The 18,411-nt window shown below is 35.6% G+C and overlaps 1 protein-coding gene across 3 annotated transcripts in view; it reads left to right on the plus strand.

The window, feature by feature from the left end:
• The window catches only part of KIFAP3 (kinesin associated protein 3), a gene marked incomplete at its 3' end in the record, with an annotated part of 158,551 nt that overhangs the window by 18,943 nt on the left and 121,197 nt on the right, over positions 1-18,411 (plus strand). For 2 of the 3 annotated variants that reach the window (XM_082862992.1, XM_082862993.1), the window contains exons 3-5: positions 1,734-1,888; positions 4,890-4,945; positions 5,503-5,644. In XM_082862992.1, the coding sequence (XP_082719118.1) occupies positions 1,734-1,888; positions 4,890-4,945; positions 5,503-5,644 (353 nt within the window). The remainder of the gene's footprint in view (positions 1-1,733; positions 1,889-4,889; positions 4,946-5,502; positions 5,645-18,411) is intronic. The other variant, XM_082862994.1, reaches the window with a different exon arrangement.

The raw sequence follows: 18,411 nt of genomic DNA on the forward strand, positions 1-18,411 counted from the left end.
TAAAGTAAAAATAGATTAGAAGTTGTCAGGAGTTCGGGAGTGGGAGGGGAGAATATGTGGAGCACAGGGCATTCTTAGGGTAGCAAAACTATTTTGTATGCTACTTTAATGGTGGATACATGAAATTATGCATTTGTCCAAGTGCACAGAACTATACAATACAAAGAGTGAACCCCAATGTATACTTAGACTTTAGTTAATAATATATCAATAGTGATTCATCAATTGTGACAAAGTTACCACACTATCACAAGATGGTAATAATAGAAGAAACTGTACTGGGGGAGGGTAGTGGGGACATATATGGAAACTCTGTACTTTCAGCACAGATTTTCTGTAAACCTAAAACTGCTCTAAAAAAACTAGTAGGAAAATTTCAAAAATACATGTTTATAGAGTTTCTTTTGTGCTTCTTCTCAATCAGATTTATGGAAACTCAAGATTTCCCAGTTCCTTGTTAAAATTAAACGTGGAGATGTCTTTTGAGAGTTTTTCTCTGAACAGACTTTTCTTTATATCTCTGCTTTCTGATGGGCAGCTAAAGTTATACAAAAATATTAAACAGTTTAAAAGATTTAAAAGTTAGGAACTTAAACAGCAAAATAAATTAGAGAAAAATTAAAATAAAGGGACAGAGTATTGCTAGGGTTCTTGTTACAGACATTAGAAGCCACTTTAGAAAATTCAAGCATAAAAGGAATTTATTAAAGGCTATTAGGTAGCTTATAGATCCCAAGAGGACCAGATTCGAGGATGACTGCAAAGCTGTGAACAGTATTCAAATCACTTTACTAGACTTGTTTCAGGAGAGATCATCTGTATCTGAATAATGATTTCACAGATGCTAAGTGCAGGACATTTTTCTGAGGTCTCTGTCCCTGTTGCCTCTAATACCTTGAGTGTCTCCAAAAATTGGCCATCTTCACTAAGAAGTATTTCAACATAGTGGCTACTTTCTTATGTTTCTCTTTTTGAATCTAAGCTTTGCATGAATGCATCTGCTTTGCAAGAATCTTTTGCCACCAGTTTGAGTCTTCACCCTGAACCTAATTTTATGTCCTTATAGCTTTCTTTGGTGCCATGAATCCATGTAAATTGGTAGTTGTTTCCAGATTTTGAACAACCTTTTCTTATTGACCTTCCAGTGAATCCCCTGGATTAAATTAAAAAGGAGGGAGAACCTGTTTTGTCTTTCTTTTTAATGTACTAACAGTTATAACTATATTCATTTGTTCTTCAGCAGTACTCATATAGATCTTAAAATGCATCCTACTTTTTTTTCTTGTGTCTTCTATATAATTTCCATCAGAACAACCGAATCCAAATATATTAATATTGTGTCTTACCCCTAACTGAAAAGAAAATGACTGTGAATATGGTCAAGAAAATGATTTATTTTTGGCAGTATGGATTTTCACATCTAATAATAATTAAAAACTTTATGTGATATCAGAAAGACTTTAAAAACAAGCTCTCTGGATATGCTATCCTGCCTAGAAGAGTCAGATGTAGATTTTACCATTCCTTTTGTTATCTTATTTGTCCAGCTCAAGGAAAATCATTGCTTTGCATTTTTTTCTAAGCCTAATTATATCTAATACTTTATTATATTTTACTAAAAGAGACTATGTTAGGTACATTTAAATGTTCTGTAAATTATTTGAAAGAAGTATTGTTTGAGTTATCACTTATTTTAATAATACCTGAGTTGGAAAATTCTGATATGCCTGCAGCATTCGTCTTAAGAGTCTCAATGCCAACACAGATATAACTTCCCTGGCACGAAAGGTGGTTGAAGAATGTAAACTCATTCATCCCTCAAAGCTAAATGAGGTAGAACAGCTGTTGTACTATCTCCAGAACCGCCGTGATTCAGTGTCAGGAAAAGGTAAGCAGAAGAATTCCTAACTTTTTAATGTAAAACCAGAGTTGTTTGACTATAGTTTGTACTTTTGATGTTTGAATGGTGAGTTTTCTTTTGCCAGTGCTCTAAGTAAGTGAATGAAATAATAAAGAAACATACTAGTTTCCTACATGCCAGGCTTTATGTTAGATGCTTCCAAAATGATCTGTTTCATACTGTGTGTGTACACATGTGCTGAAATAAAGAATAAAAAAGCAAATACCATATTGATTCTAGAATAATAAAAGGAGAAAATTGGGAGCAGAAAACCTGTTTTCTCTACCCAGCAACTAGATTTATATTTTCTAAATTTTTTATTGACATTTAATTGATAATTTGGATTTCTTATTTAAATGTTAAAATATATGTCATATGCATAAGTTTTGTGAATCTTTGTTAGGAAAAATTACCTTTTCATTCCTAAATGTCTTTTTGTTACCATTCTTCTATCTTTAATTACCTCATAAAAGAACCAAGCCATTAAAATATTAGAGCTAAGCAGTTGATTATTTATAGAAGACATTTTCGAATAATCCAAACCCAAAACAAAACAAGAGTACAGACATTTGAATGGAAAGTCATCTCAGATTATTCAGTGGTTTGTTATTCCATTTCATAGTATTTTTTAAGTTTACATATATCTCTCTTTTATCATTGGTGAATTCTAAAATATGATACCCTTGAAATAACTTATACTTAAGTTTTGATTGTATTAAATAGAAAAATGAAAGAGAAAATTCATTTGGACTTTTTTCAGATTAACCAGTCTTCTCTCTCCATCCACAGCAAATAAAATGCCTTGTGCCTAATATATACTTTTATTAATTGGCACTGTATATAGTATCTAACATACTATAGCTGTGAATTTATTTAAAAGCAAAAATGAACATTTTGAATTTGATTGTTTCCAACTACATAGCTGGCACTCAGTGTATCCCTATTAATTATTAATAATAAGTGCTATAAGGAAAATATTATCAAAAATTTTATTAACTATTTTTTGATACGATATTCCTGTTAACAGTGTTACTAAATGATAAGAGATAGCTTCAATAAGTAAGTGAGAAAAATAAATTCTATGCTGCTTTAAGATGTGTGTGTACTTATTGTAGGTTGTACAATATAGTTAAAATTGATCTTTCCTAATGCTAAATTAATATAATTCCGAGGGCATTTGTAATGAAATATCTTTAAACAAATGAAAACCCTTTCACTGAGTTTTCAGAGTAAATCAGTCTTCTTACCTCCTTCCCCAGAAATTAGAGGAATATGAGGAAATTTTCATATTATCATAAGTAGATAAATTAATTCAAATCAATATGTTTCTCTATATGGATATTAATGTTTGGAGGCATATATGAAATGCTATACTATAGTATATGTACACTTATTTTTTATTTTTTATTTTTCTGCGGTACGCGAGCCACTCACTGTTGTGGCCTCTCCCGTTGCGGAGCACAGGCTCCAGATGCGCAGGCTCAGCGGCCATGGCTCACAGGCCCAGCCGCTCTTCGGCATGTGGGATCTTCCCGGACCAGGGCACGAACCCTTGTCCCCTGCATCGGCAGGTGGACTCTCAACCACTGCGCCACCAGTGAAGCCCTGTACACTTATTTTTGAAAACTATTCCATTTTCTTTCTTTTTTACTTGATATTCACTATTTCAAAACCAGAAACCTAGCCCTAAAAGTGGTTGAAATAAAACAATAATAGTTATTTGATTATGTGATTCTTTACCATAAGTATTTTTTTTTCTTTGCTTAATTAAAATCACTGTCATAGTAAATTATCTGTTTGAGGAAAAATCTAGGTGTTAAGAAAACATAACTTTGGACTTCCCTGGTGGCGCAGTGGTTGAGAATCTGCCTGCTAATGCGGGGGACACGGGTTCGAGCCCTGGTCTGGGAGGATCCCACATGCCGCGGAGCAACTGGGCCCGTGAGCCACAACCACTGAGCCTGCGTGTCTGGAGCCTGTGCTCTGCAACAAGAGAGGCCGCGATAGTCAGAGGCCCGTGCACCGCGATGAAGAGTGGCCCCCGCTTGCCACAATTAGAGAAAGCCCTCACACAGAAACGAAGACGCAACACAGCAAAAATAAATTAATTAAAAAAATAATAATAACCACTTTAAAAAAAAAAACAAAAGAAAACATAACTTTGTCCATAACGGCTACCTTCCTCTGAAAACAATCAGGGCTAATTCCTATTATATGTAAAACATTTGCTAATTATAGAATCAAAAATTTGATACTACTTGAACTTATTTTAATGTACATTCATTGCTTAGATTTTTGACGCAGATCAGAGCAGTGAAGCATTTTTGATAATTTTTTTTACAAAATGAAGTTCTGCTATGAATCAAATAATTCAACATAAAAAATGACTCAGAGTTGTGTTCAACACCTTTGAATACCTCTTTAATTCATTTGGGAACAAGTGAGGATTAAATTAGCACAAATATTAAATATTTGCCTTTTAATTTATGATCCTAATTTTGTTTAAAAAATCAGCAACTGTATTTTAGCTTTTTAACTTTATCCAAGTTATTTCTTTTCCTTTTCCTTTGTTAATTTTTATTTTAGTTTTTATATTACTCAACTCATGAGTTTTTCTTTGCCTTATTGATTTTCCTATTCTTAAATGTGAATTAGGAAAAGAAAGAAAACTCAAAATGGAGTATTTTGCTTCTTGTTGGCAAGTCTGGCTATTTGCATACCTAAAATGTTAGCCAAAGAGGAAGTTTAAATTGCTACCTGACATAACTTGGAGATTATTTATAGATTTTATTATACTGTCCGTGATATCCTTATTAGAACAAATGCATTATAGATGAACATTTTTTATACATTGGAAAAAAGGTTATTTCATAAATTACCCATTTGAAGATCCCCAACTTAGCTAGAATTAAACTCAGCTGCTGAAAATAAAAATTACCCAGAAACCTAAAAACATTGCTCTTCTCATAAGAAAAAAATCTTTTTACAGAAAAAAAAGAAAAATCAAGCAAGCCTAAAGATCCACCTCCTTTTGAAGGAATGGAGGTAAGACTGTATTTTTATCTAATAGAGAATTGATTCTAAGGTATTGCTTTTTACCATCAATAATTCATACAATCACATTAAACAAATGTGGAATTTTAAAAAATGGTTGAACTTAAACTACCTGTAAAAGGTAGAAAATCAGTATTTAATAAAGGCAAAATTATTGGATGTGTCTTTTAGACATAATTTATTTTGATAACTAAGTTGTGAAATGTTTTAAATATTCTTATTCTACTATGTTTTAAAGTATGTTTAATTTATTATGGTAGATACTATTTTGAATTACATTTAAGATACTTTATCAATATAAATAGGCCAGTTTTAGAGTTTATGTACATCCCATTTTATCATATGGTTTATGACTACTTTCACTCAGGAGTCCTATCACCCAAAGGTCTAATTTCCCCCTCTACAAAAGGATGGCAACTGTAAGGCCTTTGAAAACTTGTCTCTTACTATCAAGGGCAGTTTATTGATCGCAAAATACCATTCCTTTGACATTGGCTCTGTTGAGCATTATTCTTTTAGAGTACTTCCTTCCTCTTCCTTTGTTTCAGATTGATGAAGTGGCTAACATTAATGACATGGATGAGTACATTGAGTTATTATATGAAGATATTCCTGACAAGGTTCGGGGTTCTGCTTTGATCCTACAGCTTGCTCGAAATCCTGATAACTTGGAAGAACTACTATTGAATGGTAGAATTTATAGACTTGAATTTATAGACTTATCTATAAATATTTAAAGTAGAATTATTATTGTGAAATATGATTTTTTAAATTTATTATCATAGAGGGGTAAGCCAAAATTATTATATCAAGCTTAGGAATGCACTTATTTTCCAGCTCTTTATTACTTTCCTTCTTACTCAAATTTCTTAACATGTGGGCATAACATTTAAATATTCTCTGGAGGACTCACTAATAATTTAAACCAGAAAAGCAAAGCATTAATGGTACTGAATCTTTTCTTTCTTCTATTCTGGAAGACTTTTTATTTTTTCTTCTATTCTGGAAGACTTTTATTCTTTCAATTAGGATACAATATCAGACTTTTGACATTTGCACATGTATGTATATGCTTTTATTAAATTACAGTTCCAATATTAGTTTTCTTTTAATAGCACAGCCAAAAATAGTAATCTTTTAAATTTCATTTAGATTGATTTTGATACCAAGTATTTGCTTTCTTTTCATTAGAAGTGCTGGGTAATAAAAGAAAACTGAGATATAATGCTCTTAAAACCTTTTTTCTCAGTAATACCACTGTAGAATACCACTATAGAATTATTATGATTTTCTGATTACACTTTTGCCAAAAATAAAATATGGAAGATATTGTTATGATATGATTTCCATCACATGTGAAGGAATGTGATGGAAATCATATCAACACTTTGTAGCATGGAAAATATATCCAGAGATCTTTCCAGAGAGTCATAGGATATTACCAATATTCCAGTTAGGAAATTTGTACATTTTAAGTATTTTCTAAATTATACAACTCATATATTAATATATTCTTTCTAAAGAATTAGAGTATTACAGATAAAACCCCCTTTGACCATTAGTCTATAATCTGTTAGAAGTTTGGAGTGCATTCTTCCAGATCTTTTCCATATATTTATACATATATATATAGGTTTTTTTCCTGTATTAAAGAATAGAGTATTACCTTATATGAATTTTTATGTTAATTATATCACACCTCTTACTTGGTAATTTTTTCTCCATGTAGTAATGGTTCAAGATTATATGCATATAGATACATACAATGTAATTAGTTTTGAACTACTTTTGATTATTGTATTTTATGAAGTTATGCATATTCTTTAGCCATTCCCCTTTTGATGGTCATTTGGTTGTTTCCAAAGTTTTCAGTAGGGAACTTTAGTGAACATCTTTGTTCATATCTTATATACACAGGCAAGGGTTTTTTAAGTGTGTGTACACAGAAACAAAGGTCATACAGAAATGCAGGTCATAATTTCTTAGGGATATTTCTGAATTGTCCTCCAAAGTGGTTGTACCACTGTCTCTCCAGACCAATGGAATATGAAGGCTATAAAACTTAAACATTTTTGCCACTGCATTGTTGGTAATAAACAATATCTCTTTGTTTTAAGTTGTATTTGCCTGATTAATGAATTTGATCTTTTTCTCATGTCACTAGACTTCTGGAATTCCTACCCTGTGAAGTTTGAATTTATATATACATGTGAATATATGTATATTTACATATGAGTATACATCCTTTTTCTTTTATATATATGTATTATATATACAGTCATCCCTTGATATCCATGAGGGATTGGTTCTGAGGCCTGCCAAGGATACCAAAATCTGCAGATGCTCAAGTCCCATAGTTAGTCCTCCATATCCTTACATCTGCAGATGCAACCAACCACAGATCTTGTACAGTTGACCCTTAAACAACATGAGTTTGAACTGCCTGGGTCCACTTATGCACACATAAGTTTAAACCCATGTTCAAGTATAAATGGGCCTGTGCAGTTCAGACCCATGTTGTTCAAGGGTCAACTATACATCCTTTTTCTTTTATGTACTTAGAAATAGTTTTTTTCAGTCTGTCTTTTTGTGTGTGTGTGTGACATATCTTTTTCCATTCTTTTACTTTCACCCTATTTGTGTCTTTGAATCTGAAGTGTTTCTGTTGTAGAATGCATACAGTTGGATCATATTTTTTAATACATTCAAATAATCTGCCTTTTGATTGGCGTGTTTATTCTATTTACCATTAACATAATTACTCATAAAGGATTGTCATCTAACACTTTGTGTTTTCTGTATGTCTTTTATCTTTTTTCTTGTTTCTCCATTACTGCCTTCTTTTGTGTGAAATATTGTCTAGTATACCATTTTAATTCTTTTGTTGTTCCTTTACTGTGTTTTCCTGAATTATTTTCTAAGTGGTTACCCTAGGATTACAGATACCATCTTAAATTTTAAAAATCTAGTTTAAGTTAATGCCAACATAATTTTAACAATATACAAAAACTTTCCTTCAGTATACCTCTATTCCCACCCCATACCTTTATACTATTATTTCATACATATTACATCTGCATACATTATCAGCCTATCAGCAAGTAATATAGTTATTGATGTATGCATTTGAAAATCAGATAGAAGAAGATAATACAATAAAAAATATGTTTATAATGTCTTTTATATTTATAGAGTTACCTTTACCGGTGCTCTTTTTTTCTCTGTTTGGATTTAAGTTACTCTCTAGTGTCCTTGCATTTCAGCCTGATGGAATCCCTTTAGTATCTCTCATAGTAAAGTTCTACTAGCAACAAATTCTCTAAGTTTTTATTTACCTAGGAATAACTTTTCTTCTGTTTAAAGGGTAGTTTTGCTGGATATAGAATTACTGGTTGACAGTCTTTTTCTTTTACGATTTGAATATGTCATCCCACTGGCTTCACATCTGCATGGTTTCTGATGTGAAACCAACTGTTAACCTTATTGAGGACCATGTGTACATGTTGAACTGATTTTCTCTTGCTACTTTCAACATGTGCTTTACCTTTGGCTTTTGCCAGTTTGACTTATGATGTGTTTAGGTGGTCATATCTTTGAGTTTATCTTGCTTGGAATTTGTGGAGCTTCTTGGATATGTAGATTAATGTTTTTAATCAAGTTTAGGAAGTTTAGACCATTATTTTGTTAAATATTTATTTAGCTCCTTCCTCTCTATCGTTTCCCCTTGGGATCCCCCTGTTAGTAAGCTTGTTGATGTCATATAGGTCTTTGAAGCTCTATTTATTTCTTTCTGTTCCTCAGACTGGATAATCTTAATTAACCTGCCTTTACATTTGTTGATTTTTTTTCTAATTCACATCTGCTGTTAGGACCATCTAATGAATTTTTCATTTCAGAAATCATACTTGGAACTTCAGAATTTCTATTTGGTTCATTTTGTATAATTTGTATCTCCTTATTGATATTCTTTGGTGAGACGTAATTCTCATACCTTCTCATATTTTCCTTTAATTCTTTAGACATCATTTCCTTTAGTTCTTTAAATATATTTACAGTAACTTCACATAATTTAAAATCTTTGTCTCATAAGTTCAAAATGTGAGCTTCCTCATGGACAGTTTCTATTGAATGCTGTGTTTTCTGAGTATGGGATATACTGTCCTATTTCTTTGCATGTGTTGTATTTTTTGTTGTTGTTGAAATAATATTGGGGCAACTCTGGAAATCAGATTTCCACTCCTTTCCGGACTTGTTATATTTGCTGTTTATTTGTTTAATAAGTTTCCTGGATTAATTACTGTAAAGTCTGTATTCTTTGTCTCTGCAGTCACTGAAGCCTCTGCTCAGTTAGTTTAGTGGTAACTAATGATTAGATAGAGATTTCTTTAAATGCCTGGCACAGAGTTTCCCAGCCTTTGCTGAGGGGCTGTGGGTGTGTACATGTGGGTTGGGAGGATGTCTTCAGTGCTCAAGGAAGTAGTTTACAAGCCTTAGCCTTCAATTGCTGCTTGAACATTGCCTCAAGGTTGGCCAGAGACGAGAGATTAGGCTCTTTTAGGTCTTTCCCTGGTATGTGCACATTCCTACATGTGTGCCGGGCCTTCTGGAGTCCCAGGAATGTGTTGGAGTCTTTCAAAGACCCAGTGAATATCTCATTTCCCAGTTTTTTCTTTTAAAGTGTTTTGGTTAGCCTCTTGTTACCTCAAGTTGGCTAGGCTGCTGCTGCACATAGCTGCAGTGTTGCTGCTGGTAGTTTTCAGCAAATGCCCTGGGTCTAAGGCTGTTTGTAAGAGCAATCTCTGAGTCAGGTCAAATAAAGCCAAACCATGGGAATGGAGCTTTTCAGCAAGTATCCTGATGGATAAGATATTGACAGTTCACTGGAGTGGGAATTTGGGGGAGCACCACACTGTTCTACTTCCTCCAGCTGTTGCTGGGCTACTGTTTTTCACAGATATCATGGTTGTGATACTGTTGGTTTTCAAAGTTTCCACAAACTTGCACAGAGGGGATGGATTAGGGCAAGTTGAAATGCCACAGAGCTCACTGTTCTTACCAAGTCAGCCATATTTCTTAAATAAACACTTCTTGAGTTTTTGCAAAACTAATTTCCAGAGTTCTAAAAGAGTTGATTTTGAAAAAATTTACCAGTATTATATTTGCTTATGGAAGAGTGGATTTTTGCAGGTCCTTACTCTGCTCTTCCTAAAGTCCTTGGCCCTGGAATTCATTTTTGTTGAAAGAGACAGGTAGAGATGTAATTTTATTTTTTTCCACATTGTATAGCCAGTTATTCCAACTTAGTTATTTTTTTGTTAACATCTTTATTGGAGTATAATTGCTTTACAATGGTGTGTTAGTTTCTGCTTTATAACAAAGTGAATCAGCTATACATATACGTACATCCCCATATCTCCTCCCTCTTGCGTCTCCCTCCCACTCTCCCTATGCCACCTCTCTAGGTGGTCACAAAGCACGGAGCTGATCTCCCTGTGCTATGTGGCTGCTTCCCACTAGCTATCTACTTTACAACTGGTAGTGTATATATGTCCATGCCACTCTCTCACTTGGTCCCACCTTACCCTTCCCCCTCCCCATGTCCTGAAGTCCATTCTCTACGTCTGCATCTTTATTCCTGTCCTGCCCCTAGGTTCTTCAGAACCACTTTTTTTTTTTTTTTAGATTCCATATATGTTAGCATACAGTATTTCTTTTTCTCTTTCTGATTTACTTCACTCTGTATGACAGACTCTAGGTCCATCCACCTAACTACAAGTAACTCAATTTTGTTTCCTCTTATGGCTGGGTAATATTCCATTGTATATATGTGTCACATCTTCTTTATCCATTCATCTGTCGATGAACATTTAGGTTGCTTCCATGTCCTGGCTATTGTAAATAGAGCTGAAATGAACATTGTGGTACATGCCTCTTTTTGAATTATGGTTTTCTCAGGGTGTATGCCCAGTAGTGGGATTGCTGGGTTGTATGATAGTTCTATTTTTAGTTTTTTAAGGAACCTTCATACTGTTCTCCATAGTGGCTGTATCAATTTACATTCCCACCAAAAGTGCAAGAGGGTTCCCTTTTTTCCACACCCTCTCCAGCATGTATTGTTTGTAGATTTTTTGATGATGTCCATTCTGACTTGTGTGAGGTGATACCTCATTGTAGTTTTGATTTGCATTTCTCTAATGATTAGTGATGTTGAGCATTCTTTCATGTGTTTGTTGGCAATCTGTATATCTTCTTCGGAGAAATGTCTGTTTAGGTCTTCTGCCCATTTTTGGATTGGGTTGTTTGTTGTTTTTGATATTGAGCTGCATAAGCTGCTTGTAAATTTCAGAGATTAATCCTTTGTCAGTTGCTTCATTTGCAAATATTTTCTCCCATTCTGAGGGTTGCCTTTTCGTCTTGTTTATGATTTCCTTTGCTGTGCAAAAAAAAGCTTTGAAGTTTCATTAGGTCCCATTTGTTTATTTTTGTTTTTCTTTCCATTTCTCTCGGAGATGGGTCTAAAAGGATCTTGCTGTGATTTATGTCATAGAGTGTTCTGCCTATGTTTTCCTTTACAACTTTTATGGTGTCTGGCCTTGCATTTAGGTCTTTAATCCATTTTGAGTTTATTTTTGTGTATGGTGTTAGGGAATGTTCTAATTTCATTCTTTTACATGTAGCTGTCCAGTTTTCCCAGCCTCACTTATCAAAGAGGCTGTCTTTTCTCCATTGTATATTCTTGCCTCCTTTATCAAAAATAAGGTGACCATATGTGCGTGGGTTTATTTCTGGGCTTTCTGTCCTGGTCCATTGATCTATATTTCTGTTTTTATGCCAGTACCATACTCTCTTGATTACTGTAGCTTCGTAGTATAGTCTGAAGTCCAGGAGCCTGATTCCTCCAGCTCCGTTTTTCTTTCTCAAGATTGCTTTGGCTATTCGGGGTCTTTTGTGTTTCCATACAAATTGTGAAATTTTTTGTTTTAGTTCCGTGAAAAATGCCATTGGTAGTTTGATAGGGATTGCATTGAATCTGTAGATTGCTTTGGGTAGTATAGTCATTTTCACAATGTTGACTCTTCCAACCCAAGAACAGGGTATATCTCTCCATCTGTTTGTATCATCTTTAATTTCTTTCATCAGTGTCTTATAGTTTTCTGCATACAGGTCTTTTGTCTCCTTAGCTAGGTTTATTTCTAGGTATTTTATTCTTTTTGTTGCAATGGTAAATGGGAGTGTTTCCTTCATTTCTCTTTCAGATTTTTCATTTTTAGAGTATAGGAATGCAAGACATTTCTGTGTACTACTTTTGTATCCTGCTACTTTACCAGATTCATTGATTAGCTCTAGTAGTTGTCTGATAGCATCTTTAGGATTCTCTATGTATAGTATCATGTCATCTGCAAACAGTGACAGCTTTACTTCTTCTTTTCCGATTTGGATTCCTTTTATTTCTTTTTCTTTTCTGATTCCTCTGGCTAAAACTTCTAAAACTATGTTGAATAATAGTGGTGAGAGTGGCCAACCTTGTCTTGTTCCTGATCTTAGAGCAAATGGTTTCAGTTTTTCACCATTGAGAATGATGTTGGCTGTGGGTTTGTCATATATGGCCTTTACTGTGCTGAGGTAAGTTGCCTCTATGCCTACTTTCTCTAGGGTTTTTTTTTATCATAAATGGGTGTTAAATTTTGTCGAAAGATTTTCTGCATCAATTGAGAGGACCATATGGTTTTTCTCCTTCAATTTGTTAATATGGTGTATCACATTGATTGATTTGCATATATTAAAGAATCCTTGCATTCCTGGGATTAACCCCAGTTGATCATGGTATATGATCCTTTTAATGTGCTGTTGGATTCTGTTCGCTAGTATTTTGTTGAGGATTTTTGCATCTATTTTCATCAGTGCTATTGGCCTGTAGTTTTCTAGCTTTGTGATATCTTTATCTGGTTTTGGTATCCGGGTGATGGTGGCATCGTAGAATGAGTTTGGGAGTGTTCCTCCCTCTGCTATATTTTGGAAGAGTTTGAGAAGGATAGGTGTTAGCTCTTGTCTAAATGTTTGATAGAATTCACCTGTGAAGCCCCTCTGGTCCTGGGCTTTTGTTTGCTGGAAGAGTTTTAATCACAGTCTCAATTTCAGTGCTTGTGATTGGTCTGTTTATATTTTCTATTTCTTCCTGGTTCAGTCTTGGAAGGTTGTGCTTTTCTAAGAATTTGTCCATTTCTTCCAGGTTGTCCATTTTATTGGCATAGAGTTGCTTGAAGTAATCTCTCATGATCCTTTGTATTTCTGCAGTTTCAGTTGTTACTTCTCCTTTTTCATTTATAATTCTATTGATTTGAGTCTTCTCCCTTTTTTTCTTGATGAGTCTGGCTATTGGTTTATCAATTTTGTTTATCTTCTCAAAGAAACAGCTTTTATTTTTATTGATCTTTGCTATTGTTTCCTTCATTTTTTTTCCTTTATTTCTGATCTGATTTTTATGATTTCTTTCCTTCTGCTAACTTTGGGTTTTTTTCTTGTTGTTCTTCTTTCTCTAATTGCTTTAGGTGTAAGCGTAGGTTGTTTATTTGAGGTGTTTCTTGTTTCTTGAGGTAGGGTTGTATTGCTATAAATTTCCCTCTTAGAACTGCTTTTGCTGCATCCCTTAGGTTTTGGGCCATTGTGTTTTCATTGTCATTTGTTTCTAGGTATTTTTGATTTCCTCTTTGATTTCTTCATTGATCTCTTGGTCATTAAGTAGTGTATTGTTTAGCCTCCATGTGTTCGTATTTTTTACAGATTTTTTCCTGTAATTGATATCTACCTTTACAGTGTTGTGGTTGGAAAAGAAGCTTGATATGATTTCAGTTTTCTTAAGTTTACCAAGGCTTGATTTGTGACCCAAGTTATGATCTATCCTGGAGAATGTTCTGTGTGTGCACTTGAGGAGAAAGTGTATTCTGTTGTTTTGGGTGGAATGTCCTATAAATATCAATTAAGTCCATCTTGTTTAATGTATTATTTAAAGCTTTTGTTTCCTCATATATTATTTTCATTTTGGATAATCTGTCCATTGGTGAAAGTGGGGTGTAAAGTCCCCTAGTATTATTGTGTTACTGTCGATTTCCCCTTTTATGGCTGTTAACATTTGCCTTATGTATTGAGGTGCTCCTATGTTGGGTGCATAAATATTTACAATTGTTATATCTTCTTCTTGGATCGATCCCTTGATCATTATGTAGTGTCCTTCTTTGTCTCTTGTAATAGTCTTTATTTTAAAGTCTATTTTGTCTGATATGAAAATTGCTGCTCCAGCTTTCCTTTGCTTTCCATTTGCATGGAATATCTTTTTACATCCCCTCACTTTCAGTCTGTATGTGTCCCTTGGTCTGATGTGGGTCTCTTGTAGACAGCATCTCTACAGGTCTTGTTTTTGTATCCATTCAGCCTGTCTATGTCTTTTGGCTGGAGCATTTAATCCATTTACATTTAAGGTAGTTATCGATATGTATATTCCTATTAGCATTTTCTTAATTGTTTTGGGTTTGTTTTTGTAGGCCTTTTCCTTCTCTTGTGTCTCCTGCCTAGAGAAGTTCCTTTAGCATTTGTGGTAAAGCTGGTTTGGTGGTGCTGAATTCTCTTAGCTTTTGCTTGTCTGTAAAGTTTTTAATTTCTCCGTTGAATCTGAATGAGATCCTTGCTGGGTGGAGTAATCTTGGGTGTAGGTTTTTCCCTTTCATCACTTTAAATATGTCCTGCCACTCCCTTCTGGCTTGCAGAGTTTCTGCTGAAAGATCAGCTGTTAACCTTATGGGGATTCCCTTGTATGTTATTTGCTGTTTTTCCCTTACTGCTTTTAATATTTTTTCTTTGTATTTCATTTTTGGTAGTTTGATTAATATGTGTCCTGGCATGTTTCTCCTTGGATTTATCCTGTATGGGACTGTCTGTGCCTCCTGGACTTGATTAACTAATTCCTTTCCCATATTAGGGAAGTTTTCAACTCTAATTTATTCAAATATTTTCTCAGTCCCTTTCTTTTTCTCTTCTTCTTCTCGGACCCCTATAATTCGAATGTTGGTGCGTTTAATGTTGTCCCAGAGGTCTCTGAGACTGTCCTCAATTATCTTCATTCTTTTTCTTTATTCACCTCTGCAATAGTCATTTCCACTGTCTTATCTTCCAGGTCACTTATCCATTCTTCTACCTCAGTTATTCTGGTACTGATTCCTTCTAGAGAATTTTTAATTTCATTCATTGTGTTGTTCATCATTGTTTGTTTGCTCTTTTGTTCTCCTAGGTCCTTGTTAAACGTTTCTTGTATTTTCTCCATTCTATTTCCAAGATTTTGGATCATCTTTACTGTCATTATTCTGAATTCTTTTTCAGGTAGACTGCCTATTTCCTCTTCATTTGTTTGGCCTGGTGGGTTTTTACCTTGCTCCTTCATCTGCTGTGTGGTTCTCTGTCTTCTCATTTTGCTTAACTTACTGTGTTTGGGGTCTCCTTTTTGCAGGTTGCAGGTTTGTAGTTCCTGTTGTTTTTGGTGTCCACCCCGAGTAGCTAAGGTTGGTTTAGTGGGTTGTGTAGGCTTCCTGGTGGAGGGGACTAGTGCCTGTGTTCTGGTGAATGAGGCTGGATCTTATCTTTCTGGTGGGCAGGACCGTGTCTGGTGGTGTGTTTTGGGGTGTCTGTTACCTTATTATCATTTTAGGCAGCCTCACCGCTAATGGGTGGGGTTGTGTTCCTGTCTTGCTAGTTGTTTGGCATAGGGTGTCCAGCACTGCTGCTTGATGGTCATTGAGTGGAGCTGGGTCTTAGCGTTGAGATGGAGATCTCTGGGAGAGCTTTTGCCATTTGATATTACGTGGAGCCGGGAGTTCTCTGGTGGTCCAATGTCCTGAACTCAGCTCTCCCACCTTAGTGTCACAGGCCTGACACCTGGCTGGAGCACTGAGACCCTGTCAGCCACACGGCCCTTTTCAGAAGAAAAGGGACAAAAAAGAAAGTAAGAAAGAGAAAAATAAAATAACGTTATTAAAATAAAAAATAATTATTAAAAATATAAGAATTAAAAAGTAATAAAAAGAAAAAAAAAAAGAAGGAAAGAAAGAAGAGAGTAGCCAAACCAGAAAACAAATCCACCAATGATAACAAGCGCTAAAAACTATACTAAAAAAAAAACCAAAATGGACAGACAGAACCATAGGGCAAATGGTAAAAGCAAAGCTCTACAGACAAAATCATACAAAGAAGCATACATGTACACACTCACAAAAAGAGAAAGAGGAAAAATATATATATATCATTGCTCCCAAAGTCCACCACCTCAATTTTGGGATGATTCGTTGTCTACTCAGGTATTCCACAGATGCACAGTACATCAAGTTGATTGTGGAGATTTAATCTGCTGCTCCTGAGGTTGCTGGGAGAGATTTCCCGTTCTCTTTGTTCACACAGCTCCTGGGGTTCAGCTTTGGCTTTGCGTGTAGGTCTCCTGAGGGCATCTGTTCTTTGCTCAGACAGGACAGGGTTAAAGTAGCAGCTGATTAGGGGGCTCTGGCTCACTCAGGCCGGGGCGGGGGGGAGGGAGGGGTAAAGAATACAGGTTGAGCCTGTGGGCTGCACAGGCTGGCGTGACGTTGCATCAGCCTGTCACGTTGCACCAGCCTGAGGCATTCTCCTGGGGAAGTTGTCCCTGGATCACGAGACCCTGGCAGTGGAGGGCTGCACAGGCTCCCTGGAGGGGAGGTGTGGTGAGTGACCTGTGCTTGCACACAGGCTTCTTGGTGGCTGTAGCAGCAGCCTTAGCGTTTTATGCCCATCTCTGGTGTCTGTGCTGACAGCCGTGGCTCGCGCCACCGTCTCTGGAGACAGTTTAGGCAGTGCTCTGTACCCCCTCTCCTCTCACACCCCGAAACAATGGTCTCTTGCCACTTAGGCAGGTCCAGACTTTTTCCTGGACTCCCTCCCGGCTAGCTGGGGCGCACTAGCCCCCTTCAGGCTGTGTTCATGCAGCCAACCCCTGGGATCCAACCGAAGCCCGAGCCTCAGCCCCCGCCCGCCCCAGCGGGTGAGCAGACAAGCCTCTTGGGCTGGTGAGTGCTGGTCGGCACCGATCCTCTGTGCGGGAATCTCTCCGCTTTGCCCTCTGCACCCCTGTTGCTGTGCTCTCCTCCATGGGTCTGAAGCTTCCCCCCCGCCACCCCCCATCTCCACCAGTGAAGGGGCTTCCTAGTGTGTGGAAACATTTCTTCCTTCACAGCTCCCTCCCAGAGGTGCAGGTCCTGTCCCTATTCTTTTGTCTCTGTTTTTTCTTTTGCCCTACCCAGGCATTTGGGGGGTTTCTTGCCTTTTGGGAGGTCTGAGGTCTTCTCCCAGTGTTTAGTAGGTGTTCTGTAGGAGTTGTCCCACATGTAGATGTATTTCTGATGTATTTGTGGGGAGGAAAGTGATCTCCTCGTCTTACTCTTCTGCCATCTTGGAGGTCTCTCCCCAGCTTAGTTATTGAATATTCCTCCTTTTCCCAGAGATTTGAAATGGTTTTTCTACTATATGCTGGCCAGTTTTTTATTCAATAGATACTTCTTGAAAGCTTATTCTGTGCCAGATAACTGTTCTGATATATTCATAGATATGTTTTGATGCTCTTTTTCCTTTTCCATTGATCTGTTTGATAATTTCCATACTAATATCATACTATTGTTGTTATGTTTTGTTTTGTACTTTGACTAGAGTTTTAGAGTATGTAGGAGAAATGTTCCAATTTGTTGTTTTCTTTTTTTTAATGTGGTGTTGCTGGTCTTTGTACGTTTTCTTATATATTGTTTTGAGATCACTTTATTATATTCTCTGAGAAAGTCTTAACAGAATTTTAATTATGATTGCACTCAAATTATAAATTAATTTTGGGTTATATTTTGATCTGTTGTAAACTTTGTAATTTTCTTTTGGTTTATTTCTTCATAACCTGCTGTGTATAATTCCTATAGCTGTATTTTTATTGAGACATTTTTCTGTTCTCTAGTAAAGAAGAAAAATGCTGAATTTGTGACATTATAGTACATCATTTTCCAAAGTATATTCTAAGAAATGCTGTATCCTCTGGATTATAAGGATGAATGCCTTTGGAAATACTGGATTAAGCAAAGCTAAACCAGATTCTTTATTAAGTAGGACTTTTTTAGAGCTTTTGCATATTACCTATTTATTTGACTTCAGAATAATTGTGTTCAAAACCTATATTATACCAGTGCTCTGTATTATGAATATGAATAATACTGTGAAATGCTATTATAGGGTGTTTTTAAGTTTGTATAAAAAATTCCTCACTAAGTGTATTAGTAATATAGTGAATTCTTGTTGTTTCATAATCTGAATGGCCAGAAAGCTCAAATAAATGAAATACTTTCATTACCATAATAAATACTTATAATGCAGTCCACGAAGTGCAATAGATCCTCAATGCCTATTAT

Source organism: Leucopleurus acutus, assembly GCF_964270905.1.
Source record: "Leucopleurus acutus genome assembly, chromosome: 2".
Taxonomy (NCBI): domain Eukaryota; kingdom Metazoa; phylum Chordata; class Mammalia; order Artiodactyla; family Delphinidae; genus Leucopleurus; species Leucopleurus acutus.